This window comes from Fusarium vanettenii (genome assembly GCF_000151355.1).
Source record: "Fusarium vanettenii 77-13-4 chromosome 1 genomic scaffold NECHAsca_8_chr1_1_0, whole genome shotgun sequence".
NCBI lineage: Eukaryota > Fungi > Ascomycota > Sordariomycetes > Hypocreales > Nectriaceae > Fusarium > Fusarium vanettenii.
In genome coordinates, this window is record NW_003315876.1 from 1,161,976 (window position 1) to 1,176,915 (window position 14,940).

Consider the following 14,940-nt stretch of genomic DNA (forward strand, 5'->3'; position numbering starts at 1 on the left):
CTAGGGGCCCCTTGTCTTAGCCGCATGCATTGTTGGCATTGCGAGGGCCATTATTGGCTGTGCCGCCCTGCAACATCCCACTCCGCACACCGGGGCCAGGGGGCCCGCCCGGGAGACCACCGAGAGGACCACCGACTTGGCCACTCTGTGGGTCGATGGCCCAAACAAGACAGCTGTGAAAGCTTGGCTGTTGCGGCTGCGCGAACCTCTTCTGGCACTGCATCGCCTAGTCTTGGAGTGGAAAACTGCCGTGATGTGTTCTCGGGAGCAATGTCCGCAATGGAATCAGCTCACCGGCGACTCATGGTGCGGCACAGAGTCAGTGTGGTGGGAGCCACTGGCGTCGTTTGCGGGGCTACACGGTCACATCTTGTGTGGTTGACGGATTGAGTTTATCGCAAGATACCCTTATCAGCGCCACTCCCGAAGCCGGAATGGGATGAAATCAGTGAAGGATCCATCTCGCACCAACCTCGGCACAGTTTGTGGGGATTGGCAGCCTGGAAGAACAACCCTGGATTTTATTGCCCGACCACTGGATCTCGCTGCACAATCCATTCTACCTGTCGCATTCATTCTGTCCCCTTACCCATGCTAATTCCAAATGCTAGATCTCCGCTAGAGTCGCTACTGCTGCTCTTCCACCGAGGAACCCCGCGATCCTCCACCCCACCAAACACCCCCACCAACCCCACCTAGACCCGGTCGATACCCTCGCCTAGCATGGGCCTAAACGAGGAATTCGACGACCGACAGATCCATATCGAATCCGAGCAACAACCATACATCCCCTATGAGTATCAGACTGATAACAATGACTCGTGGGCTGGTGCTTTGCCGGTGAAGCAGGGTCTCTATGACCCTTCTCTCGAGAAGGATGCCTGTGGTGTCGGCTTTGCTTGCCACATCAAGGGCAAGCCCAGCCACAAGATTGTCAGCGATGGTGAGTTTTTCGTCCCGAGTGTAGTTGCACAAGACTGACCTCTTACAGCCCGAAACCTGCTCTGCAACATGACCCACCGCGGTGCTGTGGGTTCCGATGCTCGAGATGGTGACGGTGCTGGTGTCATGACATCCATTCCCCACCGGTTCTTTATCAAGAACTTTGAGAAGGAGGAGGACATTAAGCTGCCTCCTCTGGGCCAGTACGCCGTGGGAAACCTGTTCTTCAAGCCCGACGAGGAGACTCTTGAGGAGTCCAAGAGGCAGCTGGAAGATGTTGCCGAGTCGTTGGGTCTTCGAGTCCTGGGATGGCGACGGCCCCCCGTTGATTCGACTCTTCTGGGTCCCGCTGCCAAGTCTCGCGAGCCCATCATTGCTCAGCCTTTTGTCGTCCTTGCCTCCGCCTATGGTGCTGGCGTTGCTCCGGAGATGACTGATCCTGAGCAGTTCGACGATCGCCTCTTCGAGCGACAGCTGTACATCCTCCGCAAGCGTGCTACTCAGAGCATTGGACTGCACAACTGGTTCTACATCTGCTCCCTTTCCAACAAGAACATTGTTTACAAGGGTCAGCTTGCTCCCGTACAGGTCTACTCTTACTACCACGATCTCGTCAACGCCGATTACGAGGCGCACTTTGCCCTGGTGCACTCTCGTTTCTCCACAAACACCTTCCCATCCTGGGACCGTGCTCAGCCTCTGCGATGGGCTGCCCACAATGGTGAAATCAACACTCTGCGAGGTAACAAGAACTGGATGCGCGCCCGTGAGGGTGTCATGCAGTCTGATATCTTCAAGGAGGAGCTTGAGCAGATGTACCCCGTCGTCGAGGACGGTGGCTCTGACTCTGCTGCCTTTGACAACGTTCTTGAGCTTCTGACCATCAACGGAGTTCTCTCTCTGCCTGAGGCTGTTATGCTCATGGTTCCCGAGGCTTGGCAGGGCAACCAGCACATGGACCCCAAGAAGGCTGCATTCTATGAATGGGCTGCTTGCCAGATGGAGCCTTGGGATGGTCCCGCTCTGTTCACCTTTGCTGATGGCCGATACTGTGGTGCTAACCTGGACCGAAATGGTCTTCGACCTTGCCGTTTCTACGTCATGGATGACGACCGTATCATCTGCGCTTCCGAAGTCGGTACCATCCCCGTCGAGCCTGAGACCGTCATCCAGAAGGGCCGTCTCCAGCCTGGTCGCATGTTGCTGGTTGATACTCAGGCTGGCCGTATCATTGACGACAAGGAGTTGAAGGAGGCTGTTGCTAGCAGACACGACTTCCGAGCGTGGCTTGATAGGGAATTGATTACCATGCCCAAGGTCCTCGAGACCTTGGAGCAGGCTATGGACCTTGCGCCCAAGTTGGACGACAAGACTCTCCAGGCTGATCCCCTTCTGCTCTCCTTTGGATATACTCACGAGCAGGTTAGCTTGTTGCTTGCCCCCATGGCCGCCGATGAGAAGGAAGCCCTTGGTTCCATGGGTAACGACGCCCCTCTGGCTTGCCTGACCCAGGCTCCTCGTCTGCTCTATGACTACTTCCGACAGCTCTTTGCCCAGGTCACCAACCCTCCCATTGACCCAATCCGAGAGTCCATTGTCATGTCTCTGGAGTGCTATGTTGGCCCTCAGGGTAACCTGCTGGAGATGGACTCCTCCCAGTGCGGCCGTCTGCTGCTTCCCAGCCCCATCCTCTCCATCCCGGAGTTCAATGCCATCAACAACATGTCCTCCACCTACTCTGACTGGACTGTCAAGACTATTGACCTGACATTCCCCAAGAACCAGGGTGTCCAGGGCTACATCAGCCACCTCGACAAGATCTGCGAAGAGGCTACTGCTGCCATCGAGGCCCGGGACCGTGTCATTGTTCTCTCTGACCGTAACACTTCCCCTGACCGCGTTCCCGTCTCTGCTGTTCTGGCTTCTGCCATGGTCCACCACCACCTGGTCAGCAACAAGTGGCGATCCATGGCTGCACTGGTTGTTGAGACCGCCGAGGCTCGTGAGGTCCACCACATGTGTGTTCTCCTCGGTTATGGTGCCGATGCCATCAACCCGTACCTTGCTATGGAGTGCATCCTCAAGTTGAACCGTGAGGGTCTTATCAAGAAGAAGCTGAGCGATGATGCTCTTATCCGAAACTACAAGCACTCTTGCGACGGTGGTATCCTCAAGGTTATGAGCAAGATGGGTATCTCAACTCTTGCTTCTTACAAGGGTGCTCAGATCTTCGAGGCTCTCGGTCTCGACGAGTCCGTTGTCGAGCGATGCTTCAAGGGCACTGCTTCCCGCATCCAGGGTCTGACCTTCGAGCTCATTGCTGAAGACGCCTTCCGATTCCACGAGCGTGGTTTCCCCTCGCGATCCACCGTTGGACCTACTGGCCTTCCCGAGTCTGGCGAGTACCACTGGCGTGATGGCGGTGAGCCTCACGTCAACGACCCTACCTCGATTGCCAACATCCAGGACGCCGTTCGAACCAAGAACGACAAGTCCTACGAGGCTTACTCCCGCTCCGAGTATGAGCAGATCAAGAACTGTACTCTCCGAGGTCTCCTCGACTTCAAGTTTGAGGACTGCACCCCTGTCCCCATTGACCAGGTTGAGCCCTGGACCGACATTGTCCGCCGCTTCTGTACTGGTGCCATGTCTTATGGTTCCATCTCTATGGAGTCTCACTCTACCCTTGCTGTCGCCATGAACCGACTTGGCGGCAAGTCCAACACTGGTGAGGGTGGTGAGGATCCCGAGCGATCTCAGCGTCTTCCCAACGGCGATACCATGCGCTCTGCCATCAAGCAGGTCGCCTCTGGTCGTTTCGGTGTCACCTCCGCCTACCTGGCTGACTCTGACGAGCTTCAGATCAAGATGGCCCAGGGTGCCAAGCCTGGTGAGGGTGGTGAGCTTCCTGGCCACAAGGTCTCCAAGTCGATTGCTCGCACTCGTCACTCGACTCCTGGTGTCGGTCTCATTTCGCCTCCTCCTCACCACGACATTTACTCCATTGAGGATCTGAAGCAGCTGATCTACGATCTGAAGTGCTCTAGCCCTCGATCCCGAGTCTCCGTCAAGCTTGTTTCCGAGGTTGGTGTTGGTATCGTCGCCTCTGGTGTCGCCAAGGCCAAGGCTGATCACATCCTGATCTCTGGCCACGACGGTGGTACTGGTGCCTCCCGATGGACTGGTATCAAGTACGCCGGTCTTCCCTGGGAGCTTGGTCTGGCTGAGACCCATCAGACTCTGGTCCTCAACGATCTCCGTGGTCGTGTGGTTGTGCAGACTGATGGTCAGCTCAAGACTGGTCGCGATGTCGCCCTGGCCTGTCTGCTTGGTGCTGAGGAATGGGGCTTCGCCACCGCTCCTCTCATCGCCATGGGATGTGTCTTTATGAGAAAGTGCCATTTGAACACCTGCCCTGTTGGTATCGCTACTCAGGACCCCGAGCTGCGCAAGAAGTTCAAGGGTAGCCCTGAGCATGTCATCAACTTCTTCTACTATGTCGCCAACGAGCTCCGAGCCATCATGGCTCAGCTTGGTTTCCGCACCATCAACGAGATGGTTGGCCACGTTGAAGTTCTCAAGATGCGCGATGACCTGCGAACCAACAAGACAGCCAACATTGACCTGTCTCTCCTCCTGACCCCAGCCCACAAGCTCCGACCTGGTGTCGCCACCTTCAACGTCCGAAAGCAGGACCACAAGCTCTATGTCCGACTCGACAACAAGCTGATTTCCGAGGCCGAGTTGACCCTCGACAAGGGTCTGCCCTCGAGAATCGAGTGTGATATTGTCAACACTGACCGAGCGATGGGTACCTCCCTGTCCTACCACATCTCCAAGCGCTATGGAGAGGCTGGTCTGCCCCTGGACACTGTCCATGTTAACATCAAGGGCTCTGCTGGTCAGTCCTTCGGAGCTTTCCTTGCCCCTGGTGTCACACTTGAGCTCGAGGGTGATGCCAACGATTACGTTGGCAAGGGTCTGTCGGGTGGTCGCCTGATCATTTACCCTCCTCGCTCTGCCGTCTTCAAGGCCGAGGAGAACATCCTTATTGGAAACACTTGCTTGTACGGTGCTACCACTGGTACTTGCTTCTTCCGCGGTGTTGCAGCTGAGCGATTCGCTGTCCGAAACTCGGGTGCTACCGCCGTTGTTGAGGGTGTTGGTGACCACGGCTGTGAGTACATGACTGGTGGCCGCGTTGTCATTCTTGGATCTACTGGTCGCAACTTTGCGGCTGGTATGTCTGGTGGTATCGCCTACATCTTGGATGTGCACGGCGACTTCATGTCCAAGCTCAACGATGAGATGGTTGAGGCCGGCCCCATTGAGGACGCCACTGAGATTGCCTTCGTTCGCGGTCTCATTGAGGACCACCACCACTACACTGGATCCGAGCGTGCTGCCCGCATCCTGGTTGACTTCAACCGTGCCCTGCCCCGCTTCATCAAGGTCCTCCCTGTCGACTACAAGCGTGTTCTCGAGGAGGAGGCTGCCAAGGCGGCAGAGGCCAAGCGTGCCGAGTACAACCTGCCCGTCGTCTCTGGTGTTCACACCAAGAAGGCGGAGAAGGCCGCTAAGCTCCAGGATCTCGAGGAGGCTGTTGGCGACAACGCCGCAGAGAAGAAGCGCGCCCTTGTGCTCGACAAGACTAAGGGCTTCATGAAGTATAAGCGCCGCGCTGAGAAGTACAGACCTGTGACCTCCCGTCTCAAGGACTGGGCTGAGCTCAGCTCTCGCCTGGACCAGGATGAGCTCAAGTATCAGTCAGCTCGATGCATGGACTGTGGTGTCCCTTTCTGTCAGTCCGAGACTGGTTGCCCCATCTCCAACATTATCCCCAAGTGGAATGAATTGGTCTTCCAGGGACAATGGAAGGATGCTCTTAACCGTCTGCTGATGACCAACAACTTCCCCGAGTTCACTGGTCGTGTGTGCCCTGCTCCTTGCGAGGGTGCTTGCGTCCTGGGTATCAACGAGGACCCTGTCGGCATCAAGTCGATCGAGTGCGCCATCATTGACCGAGGCTTCGAGATGGGCTGGATGATTCCCCAACCCCCTGAGGTCCGCACTGGCAAGACTGTTGCCATCATTGGCTCTGGCCCCGCCGGTCTGGCCGCTGCTGATCAGCTCAACCGTGCTGGTCACCTCGTCACTGTCTATGAGCGTGCTGACCGTCTGGGAGGTCTGCTCATGTACGGTATCCCCAACATGAAGCTTGACAAGCGTATCGTTAAGCGCCGAACCGACTTCATGGCTTCTGAGGGTATCATCTTCAAGACTGGTGTTGCTGTTGGTGAGGAGGGTCATCCTTCTCTTGACGACCTCCGGGCTAGCCACAACGCCGTCGTCATTGCTACCGGTGCCACTGTTGCTCGTGATCTGCCTATCAAGGGCCGTGAGCTTGACGGCATCCACTACGCCATGGAGTTCCTGCACAAGAACACCAAGTCTCTCCTCGACTCCGAGCTTGCCGACAACACCTACATCTCTGCCAAGGACAAGCACGTTATTGTCATTGGTGGTGGTGACACTGGTAACGATTGTATCGGAACCTCTCTCCGCCATGGTGCCAAGTCGGTCACCAACTTCGAGCTGCTGCCCCAGCCTCCGCCTGAGCGTGCCAATGACAACCCCTGGCCTCAGTGGCCTCGCATCTACCGTGTGGACTACGGTCACACCGAGGTCCGCCAGCACACTGGCAAGGATCCTCGTGAGTACTGCATCATGTCTGAGGAGTTCATGGGCGACGGTTCCGGCAAGGTCAAGGGCATCGTCACTGTTCGCGTGGAGTGGACCAAGTCTCCTAGCGGTGGTTGGGACATGAAGAAGGTCGACGGTTCTCAGCAGTACTTCAATGCTGACCTTGTCCTGCTTGCCATGGGCTTCCTTGGCCCTGAGGCTCGCGTGCTCGGCGACGACATTGAGAAGGACGCTCGCAAGAACGTCAAGACGCCTCCTGGCAAGTACTGCACCAACATTGAGGGTGTCTTTGCTGCCGGTGACGCCCGCCGTGGTCAGTCTCTAATTGTCTGGTAAGTCATGAATGAACATTTACACTACATTGTGAACCAAAAGCTAACTGTTTCATCAGGGGTATCAACGAAGGTCGCCAGGCTGCCCGTGAGGTTGATCTGTACCTCCAGCAGTACACCAACCTGCCAGTTACCGGTGGTATCACCAAGCACACCGCGCAGGAGATCTTCACCCAGATCCAGGTCGAGGCTTAGATAGATGACGCCGTCATTCCAAGATGATGGTCTTTCTCTCTTGTTTTTTGTGGGCATGGGAGCAAACGGTTCAGCGATATACCCTGATTGTGGGACAATTGGAGCTCATGCAGGCTTGGGTTAACGGGGAACTGCGACTTTGATGTTTTTCTATACCAATTTGTAGAATTGCGCGTTAGGCTGGATATATAAAATTATGATTTGGACCACTTGTTCGTCTAACTATCTCTTGAGTGAAGTTGGCCGGCCACAGGGCGACATTCGTTCGACTATTCAGAGCTTATGCCCTTACCTAAACATCACCCTAACTCTGACCAGATTCATCTGGACATTTAGGCAACACTATGTAAGCCATACCCATAAGCATTGCCTAATCTTTATACCCATCTGGTTATCTCACTTGTTGATATCATGCCGAGATTCCTCATCCAGGGGTTGTTGTGGTACCGACCAGTCACTCCGACGTTAACACGCATACCGTATCTTGTTCAAGGGTGGTATTATGATCTCTCATGCTAAAATTTCGATCATGTGTAACAATCTTGCTATTGCGCAATGCAGTATGTCAAGTCATCGAGATAATGCGGTTGGCCCCCTTGATCGGTCTGGGAGGGGGAGGGAAACTGTAGCATTGTAGCCACAAGACATGACAAAGCTAGCAATCTCAAGGGCCGTTTCCAATTCCCTCATAGACGATGGCATTCTTGGGGCAGTGGTCTCCAAGATAGGAGAGTCTAAGCGGATCGAAGGTGCGCGGCAGCCCTTGTTGCTCAACCCCTTTCCGAGGACCGTCGGATGCCGTCTCTCGTTGTGGACACCGGCACTACAGATCCAACCCTTAGGATACACGGAACAAACTTTCATGATAAATTGGTACACGCCTTGAGGAATATATTACAAGCTCGACTGACATGCCTGTTGCCTCAGAGTGTCAGGAATCAAGCACGGGTTCCATCCCACTGCCTCAATACTGGCCACTGGGAGCATAGTTAGAAGGCAGAATCAGCAGCAGTCTCGCTAAGACGAACTTGTAACTATTTATTTTGCCATCAGAACTTTGTGATAATTCATCTACCGGATAGTCTTAATTGGTAGCTCCCAACGGGGTTCTCGACGACCACCCCGCCACAAACACCAACAAGTCAGACATTGATAGACCGGGTGAAGCTCCCTCCGTTGTAATTCACGCTAAGTTGTTTGTTAGCAGAGCTGCCTTCAACTTCGCGGCAAGCCCCTTCCAATGGCATCTCCCTCGTCAACTCTGGGCATTTCATCGATAGCCATCGTCTTAAGACTTGGCTCCCCCCCCTCTTGACCCGTGAGTTAGATACCATTCATATCGTTTGAAGATGTAGTAGCCAACCTATTTGAAGACACAAGACGAGTTCCGAGTTGGGGAGCCGAAACTTTACAGAATCGTTCTTAAGGGGTGCCTTGGATTCTACCTGGTGATCTCCAAGGTGCGTTTGTAATGTGAAAAAGGTCCTTGCCAGCACACCCACTACACTTGTTCATGCTGATGTAGTATCTAGCACAGCGTTCGAAGCGGTAAAGATGGACCTTTTAGCACCTATTTTTAGGAACGCTTTCATTCTCAGTCACGGGTACTTTGGATTTCTGGGTAGCATATTCAGCCGACAAGTTGGGGAGCATTCTTCAAGCCCCTATCGCAAGGGGTGGCGCAGGAAACATTTGCCAGTGGGGATCTGACTTAGGAGACATGAAATATATCAGGACTGGAAATGGGAACACGAGGCTGTATGCGCGCCGTAAGGCACTCAGCGGTCACCAGGACCTTGCGGTTTCCGTTGGATTTCCACGAGACTGCGAGCTGATTATGTCGGCGGTACATGGCTAGATCATAAAGATCTGGGATATAGCTGTTGGGTTCTCTAGGCAGGTAATCAATAGATAGCGATTCTTGACTTCAACTTCATTCTCGGACGAAACAAGGTTGGCGATGTTGGCGCCGACCAATCTTGCACTGGTCTGGAATACTGCAACTGATTTCACTGCTGCGATGGGCCCGATTCAACTCTCACCACGAGCTGGCCTATCTGAGATAACAAAAAGGGGAATTGCCTGCAGGATCTTCTCAGCCAGGGGGGTTGAGTGCAGCCAAATGTGTTCCTGCATGGATCAAAGACAACTGTCTCAGAGTTGGGGGACTGCCCAATTTGGACCTAGGATATAGTATGATTGGTACTGCAGAGTTTTCGAGCCACATGATTCCATGTTGATCCTGCTGCATTACTGCAGGTCTCTTCATGGGTTGGTTCAGTGGCTCAAGGGGAGAGTCGGATGAGAGCGTGCCGGGGATGTGCCTGCTATCCGCAGGCAGTGGTCCGAGGGAAAACGATGTTGCCATCAAATTATTGAAATATCTCGTGGTTCCGCATGAACTGGTAGGAATTAGAATACCAGCTTGGAAGATTTCATCATCTTGGATATGGCTACATGTCAAGGTCGACACGTCGATGTCGAGACACGCTCCAAAGCTACGCGGCTTTCTTGCCCACCAAGCACCTCCTTGCATCAGAATCAAAGGCCGGAACCATCTCCATCCAAAATACCTCATTGATGCAATGTTGAATGGGCTCAGTCTCCGCTGTGGCAAGGTAAACTGGGGCCCCGTCGTGCCCTCTTCCAGAGGCAGTTTAGAAATCGAGGACGGGCAGGCCAAAGACCTGGTACGCCAGTTCCGGTCCTCCGACTACTTTGAACCTTTCATTACTCTAAGGAGTGAACTATCTATGGCCGTAGAAGGCTGGTTGAGAGTCTGTTGAACCTGTCGTCCCTTACCATTCTGGACGTGACGCGCCCAGGCAGTCATTACCAGCCGGAACCACGAGTCCGAGATGGAAGTGCGAGCTAACCATGTCCTGGCAAGCCATGGGTAGAACTGGGACTTGCGAATCTTTTGTGGTTACGTTGAGAGTATCAATTCTCCCATTGAGCCGTCTAGGATCTATTGCTTGCTCTAGGCTCTTCATCCTAGCGAGTTCTCACTTTCAGGTGTGTTCGCTAAGACGGTTGAGACTGAGGAAAGCGACTTTGCATTTCTAACAGAGACGGTTGCCACCTTCTACGTAAGTTGGTCATTGTGGACTGTGTTTAGCCCCTCCTTTGATCAATCACTGGGGACTGCGGAAACCCTTGCTGTGTCAGTCAAAGCTGATGAATTGTCGTACTGGATCCCTTGAGAAAACCACCTGTCAATAGTTTGTCACTCGGTCCACGGTTCAATACGGGGCACATCACACTGAGACTAGCCGTGTTGACGCTAGAGCAACGGTACTCGGCAATCGTTTAGGTACGTAGTTGCTCTTGGTGGCAGACGTTCGTCTCGAGAAGCGCCGAGAAGGGATCGTGAGATGCATTTGGTTCTCACTTTGAAAAATCCTAGACGAATGTGGCCTCGACAAGACATGTCGTGTGCGCCCTTGATATTTCGAGCTTAGCCTGGCGACAAGAAATAGGGGTCTCGTAGTCAAATGAGGCAGGAATGCTGCCATGAAGAGAACATTTTCCTTCTCAGACAGGGTCAATATTGACGTCTTGAGCCGCTCACGTGCCCTTGCGAAGGACGTTGCAATTGTGTTGCTTGGGAGATGGGCTATCGTCCCTTTAGGTCTAGTCCGTGGGCTCTAGCAAAAGCCAAGTTTCTCTCAACACGAGTGACATTTTGATGCCCGAGAGGTCAAGAACTGTAATGATTTTTTCGAACCGAGGGGGGCACCAACCTAAACCAGCAACTTGATTTACAAAACCTTCAGATGAAGCTATTCCCTCCCCTCCCCTTCACGTGCGTCAACCACAGCACCAGAATGCACGGAACAGCAAGAATGAAAGTATGGGTCAGGTACCTGACCGGGGTGCGTGCATGCCTACCCGTTGCGTCACTAACCCATTGGCGCCTTTGAGGTGCCGCACGTGTATAAGTCGGGGGATCTGATAGGGCAATCGGAGAGGGAAGAAGCAGCGGAACCATCAAGCGACGCCGGGACCCGCACTTCCCTCTGAGGCCTAGATTGACAGGGAGCCCAGCTAAGTTTGCAGCGGGCTGTCCGCTGCGAGACACCGAGGAGCCGCTGAGCTCTGGAGACGAATGAATTGGCTAATGCAAGTGGCTGGGCCGAGCTGCTAGAGCTGTTGAAAGGGAGCTACTGAGCAAGCCCCGGTGACACTTTGGGTACCTGCTGCAGGTGGTGGGCGCGGTGGCAGTGGGTGGACTCCATTGTTGCGTCGTCTGTCCATGCTTGGTTTCACGTCGGTCGGCCTTTTTTCCTTTCATCGTACCTACCTAAACAACCTGAACTTGCTCGAGTGGGTGCATTGATCTTGCTCATTCCTTTTTCCTGTCTCGCGACAACGTGGGACCGTGGATCACGACTCTACTACTCCCTTGGGAATCCATCAATTTTTTCTCCTTCTGCCCTCTCATCCATCCTTCTCTCTTCTCCATCACCTCGTCGCGCCTTCTTCGACCCGACGCTCCTGCAGAACGACATCATCGTTGTGTCATGATCCTGTGACCCGACCCATCTCCCGGATCCGTGTTACCTGCGCCTGCCATCCATTGATTGTCTCGCTCCGATCTCCGACTCCGACGTGATAATCGCCCTACCCGGCCGTCCATTCTCCGCCGTCCGGCCGGCTTGCCTGCCTTGATAAGCGTAGTTGCTTCCTAGACCGTGGACGACCAGCCCCTCCTCGCCCACAATGCGCTTCGGTCGCACCCTGCGCGAGTCTGTCTACGCGCCATGGAAGGACAAGTACATCGACTACGCAAAGCTCAAGAGCTTGCTGCGTGAGGACGTCGCCGACGACGATCGCCCGTGGACCGAGGACGACGAAACTCGCTTCTGTGAGGAGATCTTCAACAAGCAGCTCGAGAAGGTGGCCGAGTTCCAGGAGCAGCGATTCAACGCCCTCAAGGAGCGCGTCGATTCCGCCTTTGAGAAGCTCAAGGAGCTTGCTCCCGTCGAGTCCACCGAGGATGATGGAACCATCCCCAAGGGCGAGATCTCGGCCTCGCGCCTGCGTGCCCTCGAGTCGGAGCTCGACGACATCACTAACGAGGTCCGCGAGCTCAAGAAGTACAGCAACATCAACTACACGGGCTTCCTCAAGATCATCAAGAAGCACGATCGAAAGCGGGGTGATCGCTACAAGGTCCGGCCCATGATGCAGCTGAGCCTCGCCCAGCGCCCCTTCAACTCGGAGACTGGCTACTCGCCCCTCCTTAACAAGCTGTCCATTATGTACTTTGCCATCAGGCAACAGTTCGAGGAGGGCGGAGACCAGCTCCCTCCTCTGGACCTCGAGTCCCAGGGCGAGACTCACAACGGCGAGCGTTACACCGCTCACAAGTGTAGGTTTCTTTCCGAGGACGGGACGTTGCTTGGCAGTCGTACCGTGTCGTGAAACACAACAAAGTACTAACATGTCTCGGCAGTCTGGGTCCATCCCGACAACCTTCTCGAGGTCAAGACGGTCATTCTTCGACATCTTCCTGCCCTTGTCTACAGCGAGCAGTCTGCCAAGGAACTCGATGGCAGCGACTCGCCGTCCATCACTTCGCTTTACTTTGACAACAGGCAATTTGACCTCTATGGCGAAAAGGTCAACCGTCAAGCCGAGGCTACTTCCCTGCGCCTTCGCTGGTATGGACAGCTGACCACCCGTCCGGAGATCTTTGTTGAGGAAAAGACTGTGGACGACAAGGGCAGCAGGGAGCTCAAGTTCTCCATCAAAGACAAATATGTCAAGTCGTTTGTGGATGGCGACTACAAGATGGACAAGGCGATCCAGAAGATGAAGAGGCAGAGTTTCACACCCGAGCAGGTGGACGCCTACAAGAAGACTGTGAATGCCATCCAGAACTTTGTCAAGGAGAAGGGTCTGAGCCCTGTTCTGCGGGCCAACTACTTGCGAACCGCGTTCCAAAAGCCCGCCGATGATCGCATCCGCATTGCCATTGATACTGATGTTGCCTTTATCCGCGAGGATACTCTCGATCGCGACCGCCCTTGCCGTGACCCCAACGAGTGGCACCGCTTGGATATTGACGATAGTGAGATGACCTACCCCTTCAAGAAGATGAACCAGAGCGAGGTCAACCGGTTCCCCTATGCTCTTCTGGAAATCAAGTTGAAGGAGGACGGTCTTCGGAAGCGCCCATCCTGGGTTGAGGACTTGATGTCGTCTCACCTGGTTCACGCCACACCGCGCTTCTCCAAGTTCGTGCATGGTGTGGCAGTTCTCTTTGAAGACTATGTCAACAACTTGCCCTTCTGGCTTAGTGATCTCGAGGGAGATATTCGAAAGGATCCTCAGAAGTCGTTTGAGGAAGAGGAGCAGCGTCGTGCCCAACGGCACGAGGATGTGATGGCTGTGGGTAGCTTGATCGGCGCGGGCGCAAAGTCAGGATCGTATAAGCCTACACAGAGCTCCCCAGTGAGCAAGTCATATCTGGCAGATCGCATGTCCAAGGACTCGATCGCTCAAGCCCTCAACAACCGATCATCTAGGGTCGCCAACGGGGAGGAGAATGGGGAGAGCAGCTCCCGACAGCAGGAGGAGCAACAGGAGAGGTCTTATGGAACTCTCTCTTCGGTGATCCCGGGCTTCTCACTGTCCAAGTACTCTAGAGCGAAGCGAGCATCGCAACAAGCTCTTCCCGAGGGCGTGGTGGCGCCAACTGAGTGGATCAAGAACGCCGGCGAGCTCAAGGTCGAACCCAAGGTTTGGCTCGCCAATGAGCGAACGTTCCTCAAATGGCAGCACATCTGCATCCTTCAGGGTGGTTTGGCCGTTGGACTGTACACGGCGGCCGGCAAGGATACGGTTGCCTCTATCATGGGCCTTGTCTATGTTTTGATCGCCGTCTTTGCAGGAGCTTGGGGCTACGGCATGCTTAGGGTGCGCCGAACCATGATCTTGGAACGGAGTGGCAAGGACTTTGATAATATGATTGGACCTATGATTATCAGCGTCTCTCTGATGGCTGCCCTGATCCTGAACTTTTTCTTCCAGGTACGTCTTGCTAGTTACGGCAAGGGTCTATTAAGTGCTAACATCGGTCAACAGTATCGGGCAGCTTTTGGACGGATGAATGATGGTAAGGACGGAAGTGAGCCTTTGTCGGAAGACCTGAGGTAGGAGAGCATGAAAGAGATGGAGGCTGCAGGATTGGTTCTGTGAGCATCGGATAGGATGGGCGTTGGATGATGCATTCTTTTGGTGTTTCGTTTTGACCGGTTTGAGGATGTTGGAGAGGGAGGCATCGGGCATTTCACTGCTCGACTCATATGTTTTCACCAGTTCTGATTGGCCTTGTGTTGAGTACCTAAATGTGACTCTAGTTGTCATCGATAGGAGTCATTATGTCGATGAAGTGGCAGTGCCCTCGCCGTTGTTGAGCAGGGGACCTGCATCTATGGTCACATTTGCAAGACTCCCTGGAATTGGACAAGTCCTAATCTTGAGCCAAGACTGTCCCCATCCAAATATAGCGTAGGATGATCAAGCCGAAGCATCCATCTTTGATAGAACCCCTGAAGCGCAGCATGCAGGCATGGGCTTGTTGATTGCAGCTCTTGCTCTCCACATTTACGAACATGCATGTACCTCTATGTAATGATTCATGTATGAGAGTGTAGATGATACAGGTTGAACTTGTCCGCGGGGTAATTATTGCAATTGAACAATGGATCTTCTTTTGGTGTCAACGGCAAAATATCTTGCCCGGGGTTCCTCGGCGTTG

At 54.1% G+C, this 14,940-nt stretch overlaps 2 protein-coding genes across 2 annotated transcripts; both read left to right on the top strand.

Moving 5' to 3' along the window:
• Positions 1–723: 723 nt before the first annotated feature.
• Positions 724–7,381, top strand: NECHADRAFT_57063 (uncharacterized protein; the record flags this gene model as incomplete). The annotated part of the gene is made up of 3 exons (XM_003049636.1): positions 724–943; positions 992–6,977; positions 7,037–7,381. 3 exons carry the CDS (start codon positions 724–726, stop codon positions 7,170–7,172), a joined length of 6,342 nt encoding a protein of 2,113 aa, XP_003049682.1. The 3' UTR covers positions 7,173–7,381.
• A 4,513-nt stretch (positions 7,382–11,894) lies between these two features.
• On the top strand, positions 11,895–14,548 carry NECHADRAFT_65292 (uncharacterized protein; the record flags this gene model as incomplete). The annotated part of the gene is made up of 4 exons (XM_003049637.1): positions 11,895–12,546; positions 12,631–13,639; positions 13,706–14,210; positions 14,265–14,548. 4 exons carry the CDS (start codon positions 11,895–11,897, stop codon positions 14,334–14,336), a joined length of 2,238 nt encoding a protein of 745 aa, XP_003049683.1. The 3' UTR covers positions 14,337–14,548.
• Positions 14,549–14,940: the final 392 nt, after the last annotated feature.